This window comes from Uranotaenia lowii, unplaced genomic scaffold, assembly GCF_029784155.1.
Source record: "Uranotaenia lowii strain MFRU-FL unplaced genomic scaffold, ASM2978415v1 HiC_scaffold_397, whole genome shotgun sequence".
Lineage (NCBI taxonomy): Eukaryota > Metazoa > Arthropoda > Insecta > Diptera > Culicidae > Uranotaenia > Uranotaenia lowii.
In genome coordinates this window covers 7,320-33,191 of record NW_026598308.1, presented here as the reverse complement: position 1 = coordinate 33,191, position 25,872 = coordinate 7,320, and the positions used below count along the sequence as shown (strand labels likewise).

The 25,872-nt window shown below is 40.0% G+C and overlaps 1 protein-coding gene across 1 annotated transcript; it reads right to left on the bottom strand.

Annotated features, from left to right (window-relative positions):
- On the bottom strand, window positions 1–25,203 carry LOC129760060 (TATA-binding protein-associated factor 172-like). The gene is made up of 6 exons (XM_055757636.1): window positions 24,751–25,203; window positions 12,158–12,225; window positions 1,410–6,233; window positions 1,197–1,337; window positions 891–1,134; window positions 1–829 (listed from the first exon to the last, which is right to left on the bottom strand). The coding sequence occupies exons 2-6, from the start codon at window positions 12,166–12,168 to the stop codon at window positions 335–337; spliced, it is 5,715 nt and encodes a 1,904-aa protein (XP_055613611.1). The 5' UTR covers window positions 12,169–12,225; window positions 24,751–25,203; the 3' UTR covers window positions 1–334.
- Window positions 25,204–25,872: the final 669 nt, after the last annotated feature.

Below are 25,872 nucleotides of genomic sequence, written 5' to 3'. Positions count from 1 at the left end.
TTCAATCAAGAATTTTATTCTCCTACCTCTATTATTAAGGAAAAATGAAAAATCTACAACAATGTGTACTCCAAAATTCAATTCGGTGCCAATAATTTAATGAAAATCCAGAAACAAATTTGTTTAACGCGTTGTTTCCAGGATGGGGGATGATGCGCATGATAATATTCCAAGAAGTGAACAATTTATTATCCTTCTAATCCTAGTATAGCTGATGATAAAAGGCAGAGCTTGAACGCTCCAATTTCGTTTGCTTAGCAACTAAACCTATAACTGTATAATGTATGATAGCAAAACCAAGTACTAAACGCTAACCTGCGCGTCAGCGTGGGGACTAGTTTTTCTTCAGTCCTTCCAAAAATTGAGATAGGTCGTACTCCTCGTGGTACTGTTTATCGTCCCACAGTTCCGGTAGATTTTCCAGTACGTTTTTGAAGGTGCTGTTGCTTCCGTTCGAATCATTGGTCTCACCTGGTGCCGCGGAACTGGAGCTACCCTGGCTGGCCGAGGTTCGATCTGTGCCCCTTTCTTGCTTCCGACCATTGTCGTTCAACACGAAGAGATCCAACAGCTGGTCTGTGCCCATAGTTTCCATAGATGAGTTCTCGTCACTGACCACCGTATTGGCTGTCAGCAGTTTAAATTTTTGAAGTCCCATAATTTTCTCTTCCAATGATTTACGGGTGATCAGACGGTACACATTGACCACCTTCTTTTGACCGATTCGATGGGCACGATCCATGGCCTGCAGGTCCTTCATGGGATTCCAATCGTGCTCCACGAAGATAACCGTATCTGCTCCAGTCAAATTTAAACCTAAGCCGCCCACCTAGAATGAGAAAATGTTTAGAACTATTTCATATTTTTCCCGCCATGACTGTAATTCAAACCTGTGTCGTGAGTAACAGGACATCAATGCTAGGATCCCCGTTGAATTTGGTTACTATTTGATGACGCAAACTGGGAGGGACACTGCCATCCAGTCTAAGATAGGAAACTGCGGGTAAATGCTTCTTGAGTAGATCATTCTCTATGATATCCAGCATTGCCTTCAACTGACAGAAAATTAACGCTCGGTGTTGATTCACCGACATGTCCTCATTGGTACCGATGCCACAGTCGAGCAAAAGTTGTCTGTGGATAGAAAATGATGACTATCAGTTAACGATTTCTACACTCTAATCAGAATAACTTACTTAAGCGCTGGTAGCTTAGCAGAGTGCTCTATATCATCCAACGTGTTTCCACTACGACTAAACTCTCCAACGATAGTTTGAAACTCTGGATGTGACGGAGTAAGCACAAGCTTTGGATGGTTACAGACATTCTGAAGATACCTATGAAAAAGGAAAGCAATTAAAAATCGAACATATTAGATCAATGAACTAACTCATAATAAATAAGCTTACCTCAAAGCCTGGAACACATGTGTCTTCTTGCTGACCATCTGCCCGTCAATATTTTCTAAACATTCGCGAATGTCGGAGTTCAGATGGGTTCGAGAGAAGTCCTCATAGAGGCGTTCCTGAAGCGGACTCAATTCACAGAGCAAATCCTGAGTAATTTTGGGTGGCAAATCTGTCAGCACATCTTCTTTAACACGCCGCAGTAGAAATGGTAAGACCTGACGGTGCAGGGCTTCCATTGCTAGCGCTCCTGCCTCCTGATCCTTTGCCGAACTCTTGGGATCGCGGCTGGCCAAGATGGGACGTGAAAATCGGGTGCTGAATTGTTTCTCCGTGCCCAGAAATCCTGGCATAAGGAAATCGAAAAGAGACCACAGTTCCAGCACGTTGTTTTGGATCGGTGTACCGGAAAGAATCAGCCTATGATTTGCCACCAACTGCTTGATAGCCTTAGAGCTTTTCGTTTTTCCATTTTTAATAATATGACCTTCGTCAAGGACGCAATAGTTCCAATGTACGGAGCTGAAGAACTCAATGTCTTTGCGGACGATTTCGTACGAGGCTACAATTAGATTATAAACTCCCAATTTATGCCGAAGTCTTTCGCGATCCACCGGAAGACCGACGTAGTGCAGCGGGCGGAGAAAGTGATTTGGAAGGAATTTTTCCACTTCGTACACCCAATGGCCAGTGAGCGTAGGTGGGCAGATGACAATGCTCGGCAGTTTAGAACACTTCGGATCGAGGCTTCGTTGATGGTGATCCCCGGCTAGAATGCAAATCGCCTGCAAAGTCTTTCCGAGACCCATGTCGTCACAGAGAATTCCATGTAGCTTATATTTGTTGAGGAACCAGAGCCAGTTGACTCCAGACTGCTGGTAACTTCTCAGCTCCGCATTTATTTCGATAGGTATTTTAAAGTCAGGAATACTTTTGGGAGTAAACAGATACTCGAGGAATTCTTTATCCTTTAGCTTACGATCTTTGAGATCTTCGGTAAGATGTCCGGTATCTGAGTTGATACTGTCCAGGGGCATCAGTTGGATCAGTGTAGCGAAGCAGTGGGTTGAAACTAATCTAACTGCTTGATCTGGGTCGCTCATGCGCCCTAGAAGAGGCACTACCAGCAGAACTACAAAGGGAACTATTTCGAAGTGGAGTTTACTAACAATGCAAGCTATAGCTTCCGCTGCTCCCTGACGCTTGATGACGTTTTCGATGGACGATAACATAGGTACAATATCATTGATGACCATTGTCATGACCACTTTAGAATTGACCAGAGCAAGCGTGGCCAAACATCTTCCAACCATATGTCTGATAGCTTTCAGTGGATGTTTAAGCAAAATGCTAAGCTTAGGTAGTAGCTGAAATAGCTGATCGTGGAGACCACGATCAATGTGCTGGGCTGCGACTTCAATCAGTTGAAGGGACGTTAGCAAATCAGTGGTTTCCTCAAGATTGATCACCTCACGACTAAGTCGTTCTATATAATGATCGTCGACTTTGGATTCGATTTTTTCCGTCATTTGTTGCCAGACCACTGGTAGTTTTTGGGGTAGACTAGCTTTGAAAAAAGAACATATGGTAGTAATAGCATGTGTCGCGCCAAGCCTTTGCGTCCGAGCGTTCTTGCGGTTGACTTCATCATTTTCGTTTGCAGTATCATCAGCATTTGGAGCTTCACTAGAAACTGATGTCGGCCTGCCCGGGCCACGAGATGTCGATGCTACACCATTGCTTCCTTCCTTTGTCTTCTGTTGATTCATCAAGGTGATTATTCCATGATACGGATTGTTTTCCCCGTTGTTTGCTGGATCATAGTGTCGCATTTCACGTTCTGGGATCGATAACTTTGGTGTGAACTCTATATCGCTTTTTAGCAATGTGCACAAATTCAGCACAATCTTATTGTTTGGACAAGGAGTTCGTACTGTAACTTGGTCCAATAACTGGGCTAGATATTTGGCAGACAGTTTTTGAAGCAGTTCACATTCTTCCCTTTTAATTGATTCCATTAGAGGTTTAACAACTGGGTTCAACTTTTCCGGTAGGGTGTGCAAACTAACTACAGCTCCGGCCAACGATGCTTGTGTACTTATATGAAGATTATTTTGCTCCAACGAAGTACTAGTGTGGGTTCCCAACAGTCCTCTGCGTCGTTCATCCAGCATTTCTGCTGTCTTCGTTTTCAGACCGTATTTGTTTTTTAGGTTCTCTGACATCACTGTACACAGCTGGTAAATTTGGTCTAAACTAAGAACTTTAACGTTCTCAAATTCGACGAACTGGATTTTATGTTGTTTCAAAGTGGCTAAATAATCTCTGCTTTCCTGTAGCAGCCGAGTGAACAGAATCGCAACTTCATCATAATATACGTATTCATTTAGGCATACTTTCAACCTATCCTGCAGTGGGGGCGGGCCTGGTGGTAAACTGACATCGTTACTACACCAGAATGCAATGACTAAACTTGCGATCAATCGTTGCAATGCCGAACGGGACTGTAGATAGCCTAACAACACTTTGGTATAACAATCTACTGGGCTTTCAATTTCGGGTGTATATTCAACGCCTGGAGCTGGCAACACAAGGTATCTGGAGAGTAACCCTACCATTTTAGAGCATTTGATGCGTGCCCGTATTACATTTCTTTCGCGAATCTCTAGTGGTATTGTTTCCGATCCTCCAAGATACAGTTTTTGCCTTGATGGTACTCCACTGCCGGACGATTCAAACGAGTCAAACTGACGCCGGCGTTCACGCATTTGAGTTGGCTGTATCGGTTTGCTATAAATCAACGAAGATGGATCGAACGCTAAGCGCACCGGCTGCATGGCAAGACACAACCAACTAGCCACAAATGGACATGAAGCATGTAACAGAGCAGAAAGCTCTGCGTTGATGATCAGATTGTTCCACACGGCCTCGGCCAACGATTGAATATCTTCCACATGCTCCACCAGAACTCGCTGGTAAATGTGACGCAAGGCTTCTTGAAGCAAAGCAGGAGGCCAATCTTGTACACCAAAGTTCAGCACTAGATTTTCCGTTGAGTTCACCTGAAGGATTGCGTTGGCTTCGGTTGCTGCCTTTGCGAGCGCTTCTGCTGTGCTTACAATAACTGAAGTAGCTTTTCCGTTAACTCCATTATTTACAGTTGTTGATGGAATTTCGGCTGGGTTCAAAGACTGGCTGTTGGTCAGAGTTTTCAGTGTCTGCAAAGTCGATCGCCTTACCGAAGAAGTACAATGGCTCAAAAATGGCCAAAGGCGGGGAACCAATATCGACATAGGTTCCATCTGTATCCAGCTCGAAGCATTGGGTAAACTCAGAATAGAAGCCAGCAAACCCATGAAACTGTTACATGCGGAAGCCAGCTCGTCTTGGTCCAGCAGAAGGTCCCACAATAGTTTTACGATATGGGAAACTTGTGCCTTTGAGAGTAATTTCGGTAGCCATGAGGCAATCGGAATCAATGTATCAGCTGCCACTGCTCCAACGTCATCAACGGAGTCAAACAAACCCGTCAAAACTTCGTTGATTATTACCGGCAAAAATGTTTGAACCAAGTCTTCTCTTACTACCAACATATATTTGATGCCCAGCAGACCTCCATGGCGCACTTCCCAGTCCTTTTGCTTTATAAACGTTAGTAAAATACTGACTGTCTTGTGAACCTTTTCCAACGGAAGTTGTTTCAAAATAGTTCCCAGAACTTGAGCACATGTTTCCCGAACTGGTGCCACGACTTGATCGGAAACGAAATCTCCAAATCGATCCAGTGCCAGTACGCACAACAATCTCAATGTGGCATCTTCAAGCCATAACTGATGATACTGGTCCATTTGCTGTTTCGTCATGTAGATACTCTTACCAGCTCCATCCGAGTGACTTTTAAGAAGTTCTCGTAGAGCTGTCGCCGATCCATGGCGTGTTTCCCACCGGGGACTGAACAAATCCATATACAGTTTAAAACAAAAAGATTCCAAAGGCCATTCCGTAGCATCCACCCATGACCCCGTAAGATCTGGGACTGGTTCGCTAAATCCTGCTAGGTCACCTTTCCCCTCAAGCTTTGCCCTTTTCCGGTCTGGCTCCATGTCCAAAGATCCGTTACTTCCTCCTCCTGAATTACCTGACACAATCGCATTGATCGGATTGGTGAAAGCTTTTTGCTGCTCTCGAGCCTTCCTACGAGCCCTATTCTTCTCCCGACAGCTCAGTGGTTGTCCATCGCCTCCACTACTCTCTAGTTTCAATATTTCCTGAACCGGCATCAACCGCTCACTCTCGCTCATAGCTTGAACCTGTGCGCTTCGGTTCTGCATATCTTCGATGGAAACTATATCATCTATATTGACTCCAGTACTAAGACCTAACTTTTCGTTCAGCAAAGCACGCTGCCTGATCCACCTTTCTCTAGGGTCACCGACCTCGTTGTCTTCGACCGTATCAAATTCCGTACCTTCGGAACCCATCAACCGAGCGCCTCGATGCAGAACCGCTGCCAGGTCAAACTTATCAAACGACAGTCGTACCCCTTTGCTGTCGGTGTCGTCGATCAGTTCCTGTTTGACATCCACTTCGCCACCTCCTAGTCCCTCGGGCTCCCATTTGGGAACATTTTCCAGAATTGCCTGCACCGCTTGCGATGCCGCTATTCTCGTTTCCCAGTTGGTGCTGTGCAGGTACGTTTGTAGCCGGTTCAACAGGTTATGCAGCTCGTGCGGGTGAAGCCTCTGCACTTCGCCGATCTGCTTGGCGGCAGCCTTGCGCGTAACGGCCGCCGACCCCGACTCCAACAGGATAAAAAGCCGATCCAAACTGAAAGGGGAGAGATACAATGTGGAGATATTAGCAAATTGAAAATACTGCTGTGAACTAGTTTTAGGAAGGTTTTTATAAACACCCAAGTCGTTTATTACGCGTCTAGAGTCGAAACTTCCAACTGCGATTCACTTTTTTAGATCAGGTTGGTGATCAGAACTATCTCGGTTTTGTTGTGAGCAAAGCGCAGGCTCTAAGAGCATAGAACGCAGCCGTCCTTAAATCATAATGCCGAATATCCATTACGCCAAATAATTTCATATAAAACGGCGTAGGACCGAACATAGAATAGCTTTATTTCTTACTGCACGTTCTATTTGTACTACACTGTTCCTTAGGCACAATGGAAACCATAATAACAATAACTCGTTTGTTTGTTGTAAGCATATTTCAAGACTCCTCTTCAATACACACATTCAAAAGCCCAGAACTGACTCCGGCGTCTCCTCCTGAAGTTGGGACTTATCCTCTTCAACGACGTGCACCGGATTGCAGTCGCCGCCTTCATATCGACAACCTTTTTCCGGTTGCGGTAGACAAGAAACTTTGCTCAAAGGCTTGGCGACCTGTCCCTGTAATCTGGCTTGCGGTTCGATGATATTCCAGTGGGTCCGGCCGGTCGACCTTCCATACTTCATGGCTGCATGACCTCTAATTGGCTATTGGCTTTCAGTTGGTTTCCGGTCTCTACACCCTCCCAGCGACCCGAAGCTTTCCAAGCGCTTCGACGCCTTTCCTGAATCCTGACGCCTCCGTCGGTTCCGGATCGACGATCTTCCAGTGGATTCCGGTCCGATGACCTTCATCTAACCCGATTACCTCCCAATTGCACCAGTCCAACGACCTTCCACTTCCAGTATTTGTTTGTTTATTTCTAATGAACAGACCATGTGCATTGGTGCAAATCACGACTTCAAATTAAAGTAAAAGTAAAATTTAAATCTAACTACAGATTTTTCAAAACACTTATGTAAATAACTTTGGAACGTCGAAGTCGAAGTGCTCGGAAAAGCGGTTCAACCTTTTCATTACACCGATGAGAACACTACATCTATATAGCTATGAATTTCCTGGATGCTGTGTCCATTGGATCTCACACAAACAGGAATAGCTTCGAGTAACGAGGGATAATCGATTGGCAATGTCAATCGATCGGTGACGAAAGAAGCGCGTGTTGCATTTCTTCGGGCTTCAATAGTATCTACACTGCCGGCCAAAAGTTTGGGATCACCCACTAAAAAACATGCAAATTTTGATCGTTCATATCTCAGCCGTCTTAGGACATATTGAAAATCTTCTGATCTCATTTGAAAGATAATGAGCAATAGCTATCTCGGAGGTATTTTGCCCAAATATAATGTTTTAGTTTTGAACTTAAAACTTAACCTAAAGTTATAACATTTTCAAAAAATCGCACTCAATATTCAAAGCCGATCATCTCGGGATGGGGTGGACCAAATCTCAAAATTTGAGTGGCATTAGAATTCCTGTTCTTTACTTCTCAAAACACAATCAAAAAATTTTTTGAAAAAATTCAAAAACGTATTTTTAATTAATAAAATAGACACTTGAGTTGTCGTCCAAAAGTTTGGGATCACCTCTTTGTATGATGAGTTTGGGATCATTCTTATAAAAACATGCAAATTTATTTTATTCATATCTTTCTCATCTAACATCGTATTGCAGATCTGAAAGGTTCATTTGGAAGCTAAGGAATTGTTATTTTTTAATAAATTCATTCAAAAATTATATTTTGAAGTGATAACCATAAAAAAATCATCTGAAATTTATTGTTTTTTTGAAAGTTCTCAGATTTTTTTATAGTTCTCACCTTAAAATATAATTTTTGAATGAATTTATTAAAAAACAACAATTCCTAAGCTTCCAAATGAACCCTTCAGATCTGCAATACGATGTTAGATGAGAAAGATATGAATAAAATAAATTTGCATGTTTTTATAAGAATGATCCCAAACTCACCATACAAAGAGGTGATCCCAAACTTTTGGACGACAACTCAAGTGTCTATTTTATTAATTAAAAAAGCGTTTTTGAATTTTTTCAAAAAATTTTTTGATTGTGTTTTGAGAAGTAAAGAACAGGAATTCTAATGCCACTCAAATTTTGAGATTTGGACCACCCCATCCCGAGATGATCGGCTTTGAATATTGAGTGCGATTTTTTGAAAATGTTATAACTTTAGGTTAAGTTTTAAGTTCAAAACTAAAACATTATATTTGGGCAAAATACCTCCGAGATAGCTATTGCTCATTATCTTTCAAATGAGATCAGAAGATTTTCAATATGTCCTGAGACGGCTGAGATATGAACGATCAAAATTTGCATGTTTTTTAGTGGGTGATCCCAAACTTTTGACCGGCAGTGTATGTCCATGAGACGGCATCGAAGTTCGTAGCTTGGCAAGCGAAACGAGTCTTGCCAGTTAAGGTGTCTAAAGGCATATCGCCAGGAGTGCCGCTAGATAGGCTCAATCCGTCTTGTAGTGAGAACATCAGACAGACGATGCATATTCGAGTACTCCGCGGAAAAAGCCGCCGTCTTCGTGAGAAATTGATGACTGACATTTACTGCGATCCAAGGCAGGCCGTCAGTGTGTGAAAAGATTAAATTTATTGAGCAGGAAATCGATGTCGTTCTGGCCGTTTATGGTGTAAAATAGTTTAAAATCATCACCATTTCAAAACTTTCTACCGTGGAGGAGTGAGCACATATCGCCAAAAAATTAAGAAAATAATCGGTCATAGATTACTACCTTGAGGCACACCGGAGGAGGCAGAGAACTGGTTGGAGTCAGAGAGCCTCCCTTGCGAACTGTCAATTTTTGTCCAATTTAGAAACTGCGGAACCAGCATAGTAAAGGGTCACAGGAATCTTAGCGTCAAGCTTGGCAACTTTGTGGTTCACTTTGTCAAATGCTGTAGACAAATCAACATAAATGGTGTCGATTTGAGACTAAGCAGCAAGACTTTTATGAAAATAAGAGATAAAGATCAACAGGTTAGTTGACGTGGAGCGTTTGGGCACGAATCCCTGCTGATCGTTTGAAAAATTACGCTCACAGGCAAATAAACATCGCCGGTGTCATCAAAGGGCGCTAGAAATCGAGATTCGGAAACGTAATTGAAGATGGATTGGGCACATGCTGCGAAAAGATGAGAACGAGATTTGCAGAGAGGCGCTTGAATGGAATCCAGAAGGACATCGAAGAAGAGGCAGACCTAGAAACTCGTGGCGGCGAAACCTAGCCGCCGAAAACGAACTGTCGACGAGAGTCTTGACTGGGACCAAGTGAAGACGCTGGCTCCGGATCGTCAGCACGTTACCACGACCCTATGTGCCGGTAAGTACAGGTAAGTGAGTAAGTACAGGCAAATAGACCAGATCCAGAATCGCCAAAGCCGAGATTCTACAATAGTTGTTGCCATCTTCATATGCCCCTTTTTTATGGACCGGGATCATGTAAGCTTCCTACTAATGTTAAGTGAAGGTGGCTCTATCAAGCGAAGCTTCAAAGATGAGCCTAACAGGAGTCAGAAAAAGGCATAAAACGTTTTAGAATAGTCAATGGAAACCGATCGGGCCTGTAGAGTGGGAATTTTTGAGTTTAGCCGCTGCTTTAGAAATCACCGCATCCTCGACTACAATTTTGCTCATGAAGAAGCCAAGTGGCGAATTATTCCGGACACTTGGCTCCTGTCCGACGGCTTTCTTGAGTCTACGACTCAACGACCTTCCATAGCACCAGTCCGACAACCTCGTTGTGGCTCGTTGACCTTCCACTGCTGATTCTACTTGCTACTATGAGACAAATCTCAACATCTTTCCACCAGACACCGACGAATTCGTCTTTATTCCTTCCTCAAGAAGGTTATCCGGTTTGTCAGAAGGACCAGTTGCTACCAACTCCTCAACTATCATCTGCCGCAACAGCAGATGAGCTGTGTACAAGTGGTTGAAGTTCAGTTGAACGATCTCTAATTTCGTGATGAAACCGCCCCAGCGCGCCTTATGGCAGGCGGGGTGTTGATGCAGCACTTGGGCAGTGGAAAGGAGAGACTTGTTCTACCTCCAAGCAGAACAAGTCTCTCCTTTCCACTGGTTATGGGCCCAGCACTAGTGGAAAGGAGAAGAAGCGGAATCAACAGTGGCAAGAAGTGTCAGTGCCGATGGAAAGACAACGAGCCGAAGCCCGGAAGGACAACGAACCAGGAACCATTGGGAGGTTATCGAGGCAGGAACCAGAGCCACTGGAAGGTCGTCGGTGCAGAGCCATATGGAGGTCGTTGAGCCGGGGCCACTGGAAGGCCGACTAGTCGGAGACCGTGGAAGGTTGTCGGATCAGGAGCCAACTGTAAAATCATCAAATCGGAAAGCCAGGTGGAGGTCGACAAGCCAGGAAATACGGGATGTCGTCGGACAGGTGCCATGGAAGGTCGGCGAGTCGGGAGCCAGCGGAAGGGCGCCGTGCTATTGGTGAGGTCGTCGGACCCGTGCCATGGAATGTCGATGGGCTGAGACCGTACCGAAAGCCGTGGATGGTTGGCGGGCCGATATCATGGAACGTCGTCAAGTCAGGCTCCAGGTGGTGGTCGTCGAACCAGGAGTCACTGCTGGACTTGCGAGCGGGGTACCGCAGAAGTCGCCAAGCCGGTGGCATGGACTAAAAAGCCTAGTGGAGGTTGTCGGGCTGGAACCACTGGGAGACGCAGGCCTCAGAAAAGGCGTAGAGGCGAAGGAGGAAGCTTCGAGCCGCAGCAAGGGAGTCGAGACCAGGCAGATGGAGGTCGTCGGATAGAGCCAGATGGAGATCGTCGGATCAGGGATCATGAAGGGCGTCGGACCAGGAGCCAATTGGAAGGTCGTCGTACATGGAGGCCAGTTGGAGATCGTCGAGCCAGGAATCATGGAAGATCGACGGGCTGGTGCCACTGGTAGATCGTCGTGCCGGAAGCCAGAAATAAGGTCGTCGAGATGCAACAGAGGCGTAAGCCTCGTGCAATGAAGGCGATGAATGAGGTCCGGTGCCTGCGTTGAAGAGGAGTAGCCCCATCTTCAAGAGGAGCCGCCGAAGGCAGTATGAAGACTGCGAATGTGTATGTTGAGGAGGAGTGTTGAGATTAGTCTCATCGTAGCAATCGATGGGACAAATAACAACATACACATATGTAATTAAAAAACAATTATATATGTAACCATAGGGATGGTTTTACTATAAATACGATTTTAAGATAGAAAATAAAGTATTCCAAGTTCTTCCTCCAAGCAGAACAAATCTCTCCTTCTGCCCTAAGTGCTTCCTACAACACGGGGTACCCAGGATTACGTTAGCTAACCAGTTATATCGCAACTAAACCTGTGTTCGAGTCAGGGAGGACCGTTCCTCATCCGAGGACGCTTTTTGAAAGTCTAAGATCTTGAGTCACCTAGTGAACTCCTTCTGCCTACCCTATTCAGACGAAAGGCTTTTGATGGTATTCTTCATGGGTGTTGAACTTGCTTTTTACCAATTTGACAATCCCGGCTATCTTTTCCACCAATTGATCAGGAACTGAAAATTTCTGCAGCTCCGGGAGCTCAAAAGCATTTCTATCTCATCATCAATCGCGTCAACGATGTCTATCGATGTCGCAACTGGTTGGTCGGGCTTCCATACATTGATGAACGGTGACTCGTTGATAAGAAATATAAAAACAAACTGTATATGCCCTACATTAAGTAGCTACGTGAGCTGTCTTCCTCTTCAAGCGATATTTCACTTGGGAATGATAAAAAAAGACTTAAAATTAAAATTGCTATTCAGCCCTCACAATGCTCCATTTGCTGTTAACTTTAGAGGACATTCTATCACCCAATGGTTTATGTTGTTAGATTTCGGCATCTGCCAATCAAAAGTTACTTACCGGGAAGTCATTTTTCAACGTGTGGAACTTGCTCCGGGCTCAGAACTGCTCCTAACTGTACCGCAACACTGAAAAGGAAAACAGAAACAAACAAGAACAAAATCGGTTAGTGTTCGGTCCTTGTGAGATAGGCTTCAAAAATAAAACATCAACTCTTGGTGCGCATGTCGAAGGTGAATCGTTACCCCATCTTTCCTATTTACCGGCACAAATTTGGAAACTAATAATTACAATAAACAACGGTCACGAAAGTTCGCCATCGTAATGGCAGGAGCTGCAATTATGTTTTATTTACGCGGTACGATTACGTGGTAAATTTGACAATATCTTACGCCTTTTTAACAAGTGGATTATTGAAATTTTAAAGTGAAAACTTTGTTATCTTGTTTCATTCCTTTTCACTATTCAACCGTTGAACTGCGAGCGATCCATTTTGTAAAGCAATATAACCTTCATAATAATTAGATTGAATCTTCCAATAATTGACTCAGCTCTGATGAACTATATATTTAATTCATCGCCAACATACATGAGAAAATGCAATTAAGCGACGACTCATAAACACTCTGTTAAAACAAAGCAAATTACCGCTCAAACATGCAACTTGTCGTCGGCTTGGCTTGCGAGAAGTGGCAGTGCAATGTATTGAGAATAATCTTTAAAAAGTGTTCATAAAACAAACCAAATAACCAGCGGCACACACCATGGGCAAATGAATGATGGACAATTGATGATGTGCCCAATACGCACATCATGGAACAGAACTTGTCAAACGCAAACTATATTCGTATACATAATGTAGAGAGTTGGATATAGAAATAAAATATCTCCTATTGTCATCAGCAACGCGCGGTTCAGTGGCCTGTGTAAATTGGTATCATCTCATAGTTTGCATTGTATAGTGTGTACGTAATTATCCCGGTCATCCATTCTGACAACTTGATTAATTAGATTGCGATGCATGATAGCTTAAATTGACAAGGCGAAGGGACTGGGGCGGCGGAAAGATGGCGAGCTTTTGTGAGCCAAACGGTATGATAGAACTTTTTCCCTACAGCTGTGACACAGCAACGAACAAAAACTTTCAAAAAGTGAGTACATCCATATAGGTAATCACTGAAGTCAGTGAGTTAACAAGCTACTCAACAAATTCCGTTAATTAATCGCATCTAGTTGCTTTGATACCATTTATAAAGAGAACAAATTTGTTTGGTAATAAATAAAACAAGTTGAAAATCAATCGAAGGTTAGTGTGGATGTGATTATATGATGCCTTTTTGGTTCCAGTTAGCCAATGAAGTAAGATATTTTAACCTTTCGGCCATTTTAATTTACTGCCAATATTTGATGATCCTCAGCAGACAATTTTGACAAGAATTGTTTCTTACGGAAACAGTGTTTTTTTCGAAATCTGTGCTAATTGGGAAAACCATGCTAGTCCCAAAATCCGTTGGAAATTTCGAAGATAAGACTGGTGGTATCAGCTTTTAACCTTGAGACAAACCTTTGATATGAGGTCTTACAGAGACACTTGAGCCCAAATACAGTTGCGTTCAAAAAAGAATGAAATCGCGTGAAGCTGTGCACCCACTTTCAAATTTGACAAGCTGCCATTTCTCTCACGGTTGATATTTTTTCATGAAAATTTCACACAATCTAGTTCAACTATTCAACTAACACTCCACAAAATTTGAAGTCTTTACAATGACGGGAAACAAAGATACAGCTATTCCCGTAAAAAAGGGAAATTAGGAGTTGCTTCACTAAATTTGCTGTATCTTTGACAATTTTCAATGAAAAATCTTGAAATTTGGTCCAAAGATGTAAAAATGTTTGATCTTATACCAGGCCAAGTTTCGTTAAAATCGATGAACGTGATCAAAATGGTGCCGGGATGAAAATGTGGTTCATTATCGCCCAGCAGACGGTTTCATTCTTTTTTGGACGGATGTTTATATGTAAAAAATCGTCATCCATGTATTCTTGGTATTTTCTTTCACAAAACCAAAATTTATCACAAAGAATGATGAAAATTGCTAAATGCTTCATTCGTACTTTGTTTCGAAAGAGAAAATGTTTCAACAGAGTTTAAAATAAGAAGAACAGAGTTTCAGAAATGACCTGCTAATAAAACCGATAAACAAATTTGATCCACAATTAAAGCGAATATTCTATTCGCTCTTGTGTTTCAATACCAGTTCTGTTGAAACAATTTTTGTTTCTAAACAAAGCAAGAATAAAGTTCCTATCAATTTACAACATACTTTGTGATAAATTTTGGTTTTGTGAAAGAAAATACCAAGAATACATGGATTACGTTGTTTTCCATACAAACATCCGTCCAAAAAAGAATGAAATCGTCTGCTGGGCGATAATGAACCTCATTTTCAACCCGCACCATTTTTGATCACGTTCATCGATTTTAACGAAACATGGTCTGGTATTAGATCAAACATTTTTACATCTTTGGACCAAATTTCAAGATTTTTCATTGAAAATTGTCAAAGATACAGCAAATTTAGTGAAGCAACTCCTAATTTCCCTTTTTTACGGGAATAGCTGTATCTTTGTTTCCCGTCATTGTAAATACTTCAAATTTTGTGGAGTGTTAGTTAAATAGTTGAACTAGATTGTGTGAAATTTTCATGAAAAAATATCAACCGTGAGAGAAATGGCAGCTTGTCAAAGTTGGAAGTGGGTGCACAGCTTCACGCGATTTCATTCTTTTTTGAACGCAACTGTATCTATGATTGGATCTATGAAACCTGGAACCTGGGATATGAAAGTTTAGGCATGAGTATAAAGCATGAAACCTGAGTTCTGAGCGAGACATGAGACCACTGATGTCCTGATATACCACCACTGATAAGCTGATATAACTTCCCTAAGCTTCGTTTCCCGATCATGTAATGATACCAATAGCTAAATTTCGATTTTTTCGTAAATCATTCAATTTGCATTTGATAATTCGAAAATATTTTTTATGAAGAGTTATGTAACTCAGTTAGTTTAAATTTTAGTTTCACTGTATCGGATCAATTCCATTCTTATTAAAGAAGAGTGTATGATCTTTTTAAAATTTTATCCAAAGGGGAAATTTGAAGAAATTTCAGATGATCTAAAAAGTATCCCTATGTGTGGATGGATTAACCCGATACCGGTCATTCGTCACAAGCGTGCAGCGAGTCAGTCGGTCAGCCAGTCGGCCAGCAAGCGTGTTAGCCGGGTGGCGCATAGTTTCCTCGGTAGTTCGAGATCGGGTTGCTCACCGGTGTTGCTTCCGGGTTGCAGACCTCCGGACAGGTCTGCACATTTGGCGACCGTTACAGGTAATTTCTTGTTACGTAACATAAAAACAAGAAATTATAAAAACCGAAACAAATACCGAACCGAAAAGGTAAACAAACGTGGTCTTCGATTCACGCTGAGTTTATTTTCATCAAACTTGATTGAAAATCAATCAGTTTGTTAATTACCGTGATAAAATGAGTAATTCGAACACTCATTAAGTGAAATGTAGTTGAAACAAAAAGAAACGCTATTGAATGATTTCCGGCGGGATGTGAAATAATACCGAAACTGGAATTGGTGAATTAAGCATTGAAGTTTCGTTGAGAAGACAACATGAAATCAAAATTAAATTTCAAGCAAGTCGTGAGGACAGCTTGATCATGTTCACAATTTCAAGCGGGTTGAGAGGACAGCTTGAAATTGGAAGGCGAGTTGAGAGGACAGCCTGAAAGTACCGATAGAAATTTCAAGCGAGTTGAGAGGACAGCTTTAAATTGACAGGCGAGTTGAGAGGACAGCCTGAGAGTCCGATAGAAATTTCAAGCGAGTTGAGAGGACAGCTTGAAATTGAAAGGCGAGTTGAGAGGACAGCCTAAACGTATCGATATAAATTTCAAGCGAGCTGAGAGGACAGCTTGAAATTGACAGGCGAGTTGAGAGGACAGCCTAAACGTATCTATAGAAATTCGAGCGAGTTGAGAGGACAGCTTTAAATTGAATGGCGAGTTGAGAGGACAGCCTGAAAGCATCAATAGAAATTTCAAGCGAATTGAGAGAACAGCTTGAAATAAGAAGGCCGGTTAATATGACAGCTTGAAATTTAAAGCGAGTCGAGAGGATTACTTTCAATTTGAAAAAAATCGTGTTGACTTTTTGAAATTAATTTGAAAATCTAGCGAGTTCGGAGAACAGCTTGAGAAATGATGCAACTACGAGCGTATCGAGGGGACAACTCGAAAGGAGGAAGAAAGGGTATCAAGAGGACAGTTTGAAGATTTCTTATAATAAGAATGAACTATAAAGCGTGTCCAGGTATAAAGGTCCAGGTAAGCTCGTATAAATTGATGAATTGATTTCATGCGAGCTTACAGGATAGTTTTGAATTGACAAAACACAATTCAAAAGAACAGTTTTCCCATTCAAGGAATAAATTTGAACTAAACAGTTTGATATAAAAACTATGGAAAGTTTCGAGAGAGCAGCTCGATAGGATTTCAACCGAGTAATAACTGCTCCTGGAAACGAATAGTAATGTTGAGAGGACGGTTTCGGTATCTCATTAAATTAATAATCAAGTTGATTGAGGAGACAGCTTGAGATGATAGAAAACAATGAGAAAGTCTAGAAAACAGCCTGAACAAATAGTTTGAAATTTCAAGTGCGTTGGGTTGACAATTGAAAAAAATGAAAAAGTGTATGTCGAGTTTTAAGGGTGAATAGCAAACCTTGATAGCATCTTGAGGGAATAGTTAGAGTTTCTTAACGCGCCGAGAAGTCATTTCGTAATTTTACCGATTTGAACCAAGCGGGTTGTAAGAAAAGTTTGAGAAAAAATACAAGATGAGTACTTACAATATACAAAAGTACAATACAAAATAAACCATCTTTTGTGCGTGAGCTTTGAGCTTATCCTCATGAATTTGGATCGAAATACACAATTAGTTCATTAGATATCACAATACGCCAATTAGAAATTCATCCCACGGGGTTTTCCCCGGCAGTTTTTATCGAAAGTTTTTGTATATCGCGATTTAATAATATTTTGATGCAGTTGATAACTGAAGCTTTAACGCTGGTAGTTTACAATCTTGCCAACATGAAATGGTAAAAAAAATCATATCAATTCAACAAACACTTTGGCAGTCGACAGCCCTTGCTGTTGTCCGGTACCGATACTTGGAAGATGTTTGTTAGACGTCTGGCCAACATAATATATCGTCAATGAATGTCGCCGGCGCTGATTTAAACAAAAGCCCCGGTTTTAGGGTTCAGCGACAATAGCTAAAATTCACGTTAAACTTAGATCTAACATCTTCATACTCACTGCCCGCAGTTAAATTTTAAAGTTTCGTGATATGCAGTTAAAACGAGAAAATGAATAAAAGAAATATGGAATATAGGTTTTCTCGATTAAACTCAGAGTTCAAATGAGCTTTCATTTCAAAAAGTCGGAAGTCCAGAATTTCAATTTTTTTTTTATTTTTAAAACTTTAAACTTTTTACTCATTTAAACAAAGTGATGATTATAAACACCTCAGGTTGTTTCAGAATATTTGTGTATGAACAAGAATCATTGATTTATGAATGACAACCAAACCTTCATCAGGGAGACCGATTCAGAAATGAATTATGTCCGCGAGGGGTTCGAACTTTCTCTTTCTTATGAACATTAAATCCCTTTGATGAAATCTAAACTTACATATTTTGTAAGCAAACTTTTTAAACTGAACACTTCAACAAAATTTTCCAATATGTATACAGTTGATACAAGTTACTAATGAAGGACTTATAAAATCTGAATAAAGCCAATCAATCTAGGAAAAGTATTTCAGATGGCATGGGCTTATCTAGACTAGCCCAGGTTTTCAAAGTAGAGTTTTAAAAAAAAGTTGGTGTGGTCCAGCAGCCAGAATATTGAGGTAAAATATCCGTATCTGGCCTCGATTGATTCACATTCTTCGAAATTTTTTAAAGAGATTTCACAGTTCATCATTTTTGCGAAGTTTGTTGAGACAATTTCATCAAAATAAAAATCAAATACGACTTGAACGGAAGTAATACTGAAAGGTTTGAGCCGTGTCAAATAAACGAATTATTTAAAAAAACGACTTGAACGTGGTTGTTGTGAAAGTGGTATTGTAACGGTGAATTGAAATATCTTATTTTGAACTTTTCTCATCGATTACATTTTTCCAAATATTGAAAAAAATGCTTAGATTTTCTCAGTTTTTTTGGAGAATTTCCTGACTTGAATGCTAACTGGACAAATTCAGGAATTCTAAAACTAAAGACAGATTCATTTACGAAATTTCTATGGTTTTGTGCATCATTATGTGTTGTCATTTATAAATCATTGTTTAAATTATTTCTTTTGATTTTTTATAGATCATAAGTTTATTAGGGTTATTTTCACTACCAAACAACTATCTTCATATTGTGGAGTTTGGCTGCATAAAGTAAGAAATTGAAAAATTCTTTGAATGGTATTTTAAAACTGTGCCCTTTTGAATTTGTTAGCTGAGATTATGAGCTTCTAGCAAGAGCCATCTCGAATGCCCGGGGCGTTGCGCAGTGGTTTGACACGCCAAATAGATGTTAGAATGTAAACCTTGCTAAAACATTTTTTAATTTGACTCACATCTAATATTTTAAGGAATAATTGGAAACGATATTTTCCTGAACTTCCAACTTCTGTTTCCAAGAAAAAAACTAGAACAAAAATCCAAAAAGTTAAATCTGAGTACATGGTTTCCAAGCAATAGAAAACGATCCCAAAACTCAATTAATTATGTATTTTATATACTAAAGTCATGAATTGCCATCGATCTAACAGTTTTTGATAAGAAAAACGTCTTAAGTCTTGTGAGTTGCTTAATTTCACTAAGAGTTTTTTTTTATATTTCGAACCACTGTGTTCTGTAGGAAACCACGTGGTCTCTGTTCGGCAGACTGCAATGCAAATGCTGTTGGCACGCATACCAATGTACCTTCGATTCATGGTTCCCAAATAGCGATTTTTGCATTTAAAATGCTTGGATATGACTTTTAGTTAGTCGAATCACTTATGTTCTCCAACTTATTTCGAAGCTTAAGTTGATACAAACGATCTTATCATACAACCCAATTAGTATAAAATCATTTGTGCGTAGTTTTAAATGAATTTTTAGGGAAAACATCAGCCCAAAAATACCTCTCTAATGAACATGTATTTTTTCCAGCTTCCAACACTGGTGGTGTATGCCGATTGAAGTTGCATGCCAAGAAAAGGAACAGAATAAGTTTTAAATTTTTATTGAAAATCTAAATAAATATTCATTTTTTGTCTTTCTAGTATTTTTTTATTTTTTGCCGAGTTTAACTGTACACACAAAACTTTCGGGGCTCCACTTAGCAAAAATTCGCTGTTACTTCCCGTTAGCAAAACTATTTTTTTACTTTAGAGTTAGCAAAAAGCTAAATTTGCTTGATTTGAGTAAAAACTTATTTTTCTGGCCGCTTTTCTTTTGAATAACAGCCGCCTTTACCGCCGAAAAGAAAACATAAGTTCGGTTACGGAAATTCGGTGCCAGCGGTGATTTTGATGACCAAGCGGACGACGACCAAGCGGATCTATACTGGAAAGCAAACAGGTAAAGACCAATCTAGACGCAAACAAACTTTTTAAGTTTTTCATATGTAAATTTTCCATTTTTACCAGGATGGCGCTCCCAGCGAATGCAACACCAAAGCCGGGGATTCACCTAAGAGGTTGCCAAGTCTCCGAAAAAGGAACATGCTTAATGTTGGTCGACGATGGAAACATCCGGAAACGAACGGTCAACCTACCCACATCCGGAACAACCCGATCCAGGCGCCAGAAAAATTATTGGCAAAGTTCGAAAAAGTTTTCACAACGCTGGTGGACAAGTGTAAATCCAGAAAATAAATTAAAGTAAAAGGTGAAAGCATCAGTGTTTTTTTTAATTTTAAATTTGATAGCCTCCCTGCGTTTCTAAAGGAAAAATTATAAATTTTGTAAATAAAAATTCTGGGCGGTTTTTTTCTTCGGATTTTGCTAGAAATTTAAGTAAAAATTGCGGCGGCTAACTTTTTCTCTGGTTTGCTAAAATTTTAGTGAAAAAATATTGCTAAATTGATTGCTAAATTTCTAGCTGGTCAAATTTGAGCAAAATTTTGCTAAATTCCGGCCTCGAAAATTTTGTGTGTAGGCATGAGTATTTATTGCAAATTTTTCAAGTGAATGCTCGCGTTTGAAATCGCATGTGAATTTAACAGTTGCACTAGAAAGGTGAGTCCTTCTGATTTTCATACGGTGGTTTCTAACATAATTGCCTCGGACGGAGATCGAAACAAATTAACTACTTTAATAAAGTACAAACAATTAAAAAACTTGGTATGCACAGATTTGAAACAAATTATTCTCTTCGCAATTAAAATATATTCAAGATTTTTTAGCTCAATTTGGACCTGAAAAACATGAAAAGGCATGTTGGCATGCCAAGATAAGGACCATGCCAAAATAGGGCTCACTTACCCTAATCGTTGAATAATATACCATTTTATAGATTATATGTTAACCGTGTATCAAATCTGTGGAACGAAAACAAAAAATTATGCAATATTGGGATTGGGCTTGCTAAAAAGAATAAAGCCTGCTCTTTACTCTTACACAGATTTCCATAAGGATGACAGCTAATTGGAGTGAAATTAAAGTGAAAGCTATTTCTCTCTCTGTTTAACACACGAGATATCGTATACCGGGACTGCGAGCGCGCCCATCGCCCAAAGAAACAAACGTGTGACTAAGTTTAAAACCACTACAACCCAAATTGCTTGCAAAAATAGATGTTATAAAACATCTATTTGAGTTTTTCATAGTTCGCAATTTTTTGAATAATTGTCGCTTAGCTAGTTGATGATCAAATAGAGATCTAATTTCACCGAAGTGTTTAGGATGATTTCGTTCAACGGAAATTGAAAGAGAGGTGGAAATGAGATATGAAAGCATCGGCCACGAATTGTAGCGCAAGTTGTTTGTACCTACTTCACATCAGTCCATCGATAGGATGCATTGCAAATGCCAAGTAGACGAGTTTCCTAAAACAAAAACAAACAAACAAAACCTTTCTTTCAAATTCTATAAAATAAATTCTCTCTCTAGTTTTCATTCCGCCGCACATGCCATTAAAATTATAATCAATAACAAACTTATTGTCGATTTGCATTTTTTTAACTTAATAAAAATAAACGATTTCAAAACAGTTTCTTTTTAATTATATTAAATCATTTTGTTTGGGATAGGAGGGGGATGTGTGGATGGATTAACCCGATACCGGTCATTCGTCACAAGCGTGCAGCGAGTCAGTCGGTCAGCCAGTCGGCCAGCAAGCGTGTTAGCCGGGTGGCGCCTAGTTTCCTCGGTAGTTCGAGATCGGGTTGCTCACCGGTGTTGCTTCCGGGTTGCAGACCTCCGGACAGGTCTGCACAGCCTAGACTACATCGTTCACCAGAAGATTCATTTTTTTAAAGAACTGCGATTTTTTCCTCAATAAGATAAAGAACATTTTCGCTTTGGAAGTCTTTAAATCTATAACTTTTATTCATTTGCAAAAAATGATTCTTAAAAACTGTTAAACTCTAATTCAGATATATTATGAAATATTCTTTTAAACTTGAATATCCTATTAATTGGAAGTTTTTTTTTAAATATGAAGAATTTATTTTCATATGTAGGTACGTTCCAAATTTTGTTTCTTAAATTTCATAGCTCAATGAATCTAGTACATTTCACCCATCGGGACCTTTTTTCACTGGGAGGAAAACATAACAAACATTGAACACCATAGCAACTTATACTTTTGCACGCAAAAAAATTGAAGCAGGCTAAAAATGCTTGGTAGATAATGAAATTTCTATATATTTTTCTACGTGTCATTAGAACACGTGGAGTAACTTTTGAATGCTAGCGCCCCATCACAACCAGTGTATTATTCACTTACTAAGCAGTTAAGACACGAACCTTTGGTTGATGGAAATGTGGTGCAGAGTTATATCAGTTTATCAGTGATTCTTTCTCGAAGAATACAAAAATTTCACCGTTATAGCCGATAAAATAATTTCATAAAATAAATTCACGGTGATTAACTCTTCATTTTAAAAAATATCTTTAAAGCCGTTTCTCGATACAACGTTATTACAAATTGGACAGTCTTGCCGGCAGTGGCAATGAACAGACATTCACAACTCATTTTTAGTCTTGTGAAGCAACATTTTCATACACGGAGAGCACAGTAATGCAATGTTTTTTTTTTCTATATTATACCTCGTTTTGCTATTGCTATATACTATATACGAAAGTTTTGATAGCATAATAATGCTAAATTTTGCTATTATGTTGAGCCTGTAAAGAACGAGGTGTAATTAAGATTTTTAAAATTAAGCAATTTTAGCATGAATGTGCTATCCGCTAAAGAAAAATGTTGCGCTAATTTTGGCTGCCAAGGTATAATACCAAAATTTGGTATCATTGGAATAAAAAAGGAGACTTAGGGCCAGTGTTCCGAATATCGATCATTGGACTGAGGGATGAATGACCCCAAAATCCCTATTTTTTTTGTTTCGATTATAGTAGTTTTACCATTTTTATGGCATTCGCGACTTTATCAACGTTGCAGTTGGCGGATCGTTATTGAAAAACTCATCCGGTACAACTGTGTTCGATGTTTACTCTTGGGCTCTAACTCGCGGACATCGGCTCAGGAGACAACAGACTTGCCAACTGAGCTATATCACAAGCCCGCAAAATCCCTATGATCAAATAAACTTAAAAGAAAAAAATAACTAATTTTCAATTAATGTTCCTGTTTGCAATTCGCAACTGAAGATACAGCAATCGTGTTGTGTTGTTAAAAAAGACATACATAGTCTTAGCCGATTTAGGCTTTACAGATTGAATAAATGACGTGGACAACTTAAGTTTAATATTCAACACCCAGTACCGAAATGGGAATCGAACCCATGCTATCAGTTGACCAGCGTACTCAAATGTTCTTCACTCACTATGAGAACATAACATTCAAACATTCACCTGTTAAAAATTATTCTTAAACGAAATATGTTTTTTTTTTGTTTCAATTGACTTTTTTCCTCGCTGTGTTATGTCTTTGAAGTTCATAAAATCCTGATAAAATAATTAAGATTACGGTACTGTCAAAAAGAACATTCGTAGAATCATTTTTTAGAAAATCTATCCGTTCAACTCAAAACTTGTGCTATTTTTCTAATAAAATGAATTTATTCTTTTCAATTATTGAGAGTGTGATGCAATAAAAGTATCCGTTTTAAATTTTTACACCTAAAACCAATATTTACGCCCGTACCGTTGCATGCAGTTGCTCTGAGTGTTTGTTTTGATTGATTTTCGGAACATTCCATTTGCTTGGGGCCAATCTTGCCTTAGCAGTTGACGTAACCGGTAAAAGTTCAAAGGAGTAATAGTTTAACATATTATATTTATACATTATTGTTAATTTGGGTTTCTTCTAATAAAAATAAAATAAAGGACACACGTCTTGTTTGATTGCAAGTCAGGAGTAGAAGACCTGATTCTTTTATTGAGAGTTACGCAGAGACTCGCCAGCGAGGATCTCATTTTAGTATTTTCTAGAATGGAATTGTATCTAGAGGTCGAATGGCTATTTGGTCGAATACTACAGCAGTCAACAATACTGTCAATAATTAAAAATTCATCCGGTTAAATTAGGATGTTCTGTTTGAGAATATTCACAGTGAAATTAAGTGTTCAGTTAACTTCTGCATAAGCTTGAACAGAAGCCAATTTTGTCCATTTAAATGAAAATTTCAGAAATATCGCTGGTGAACTGGCAGCAAAACACAAACTTCCAATCTAGTAGGTACTTCACTTTTCTTTGTCGGAAGTCGAAAGTCCGGACTTCCGAATTAAAATTTAGTGCTGGCGCGATAATAATACCAGTGTAGCCGACCGGCTCAGAGCCCTGCCAGATATAGGAATAAGTATTGGTGTGTGCATCGCAAGCTGACGCGAAAACGGAACACAGATGTATGCAGCGTGCCGTCGAATTTGACGTCCCGCACACACAATGAATGGAAGTGATGTTGGAAGTTTTCCTCCTGCACTCCATTCATTCATTCATTCATTCGCGCAATGATAGATACGACACGAATATGATTGTGTGAAAAATCAGCCATTTAATGTGAACTCTGAGGTAGGTATTCTAAATAGAATTCTCCTACTGCTGGACAGCATTGGCCTGTTTGGCCTTACCTAATTCGACTAGTTGACTGGGCCCGCGCTGCATCTAGAGCTGCCATTTTCCTTCGATTACGTTCTATATTTAGCCCACTCGAAGTTTCGAAACCGCGAGAGGAGTGCTAGGGTAAATATGACACTCCAACAGAATACCAGACGAGTAATATTTCATCGTCTCAAAATGAATGTTGGTGGAAACAGTAAAAATATGACGATTGAAAAATGTACACGCACTCATTGGGCGTCATCTACCCAATAAACATGCTATCCCGTAAATTAATTCTCGGCTTACCTCTGTTTTTTACACCTTTCAATTTTCCTCAAATGATGTTGGACAGCTACTTCCGGTTGTGGTTCCGACCGCATCACATAGAAATCTTATGGGGGAACACTCGATGTTCTTCCATTTTACCGCAAAGATACAGCTCTAGCGTTCTAGATCCTATAAACAGGGCACCATTATTCAAACAAACATCGACCCAATTCCGGCGGATTATCCTTTTCCCGTTTTCAGCTTTAGCTTCACAGTCGGTTTTCCACGGCTCACTTGCTCAAGGCCACCCCACTTCAGCACTTCGGCCAATGCACACAAAAAATTGCTGATAAGCACAGGCAGATTCAGCAGGCCATTCACTAGAAACACACACAACACTGTCACTATCACTGCACAACCCAGGGGGAAAATTGATTTTTCAGAGAAATCCTGCATCGTCGAAGTTCAAATTTATACTGTTCGCCATTCCACATCTGCGAGTTAATTTCTTTCATTTTTTACCTTGGTAGTAGTGCCACAGCATATCGGTGTGAGTGAACTGTCAAAAATGCCATCCGACGATTCAGAACATGCCAAACTGTTTGTTGAGAACTCAATTTAATGGATTTAGAACCAATTAAGAATGAATTTTTAAATTTAGGCACATAAATAATTAAAAAATCTTTGGATTAGAACACCAAACTTTCAACATCAGGGTGTATTTATGAGCCAATTTAGGCCCTCTTCCTTAATGCTCTAAAACAGCTGATCAAGCCGCAAACGTGAGCAAAACAAAACAAACGAAACGTCGCGATTACACTCTGCAGCCCTCGGTAACCAGATGTGAGAACATAACCCCTCTATCTGAATTAAAGCTGTTCCATCCGAAATTCAGAATGAGTTCCTCATCCAAAAAAAAAAAACTACGGATACGCTGGGCAGGACATGTTGCGAGTATGCCGGACGACTGTCCAGCAAACGATTGTTCGCTGCGAATTCGGTAGGAACAAGACGAGCAAATCATAACTGAACCGTAAAAATCAACTGAAAAAACAATGATCGTCCTTCTAATCTTATTCCCCTTATCTTTTCTCTTTGTGACGATTTTTATGAATGATTTATTTAAAAAAATCAGTGGTGAATTTTGAAAAGCGCGAATGC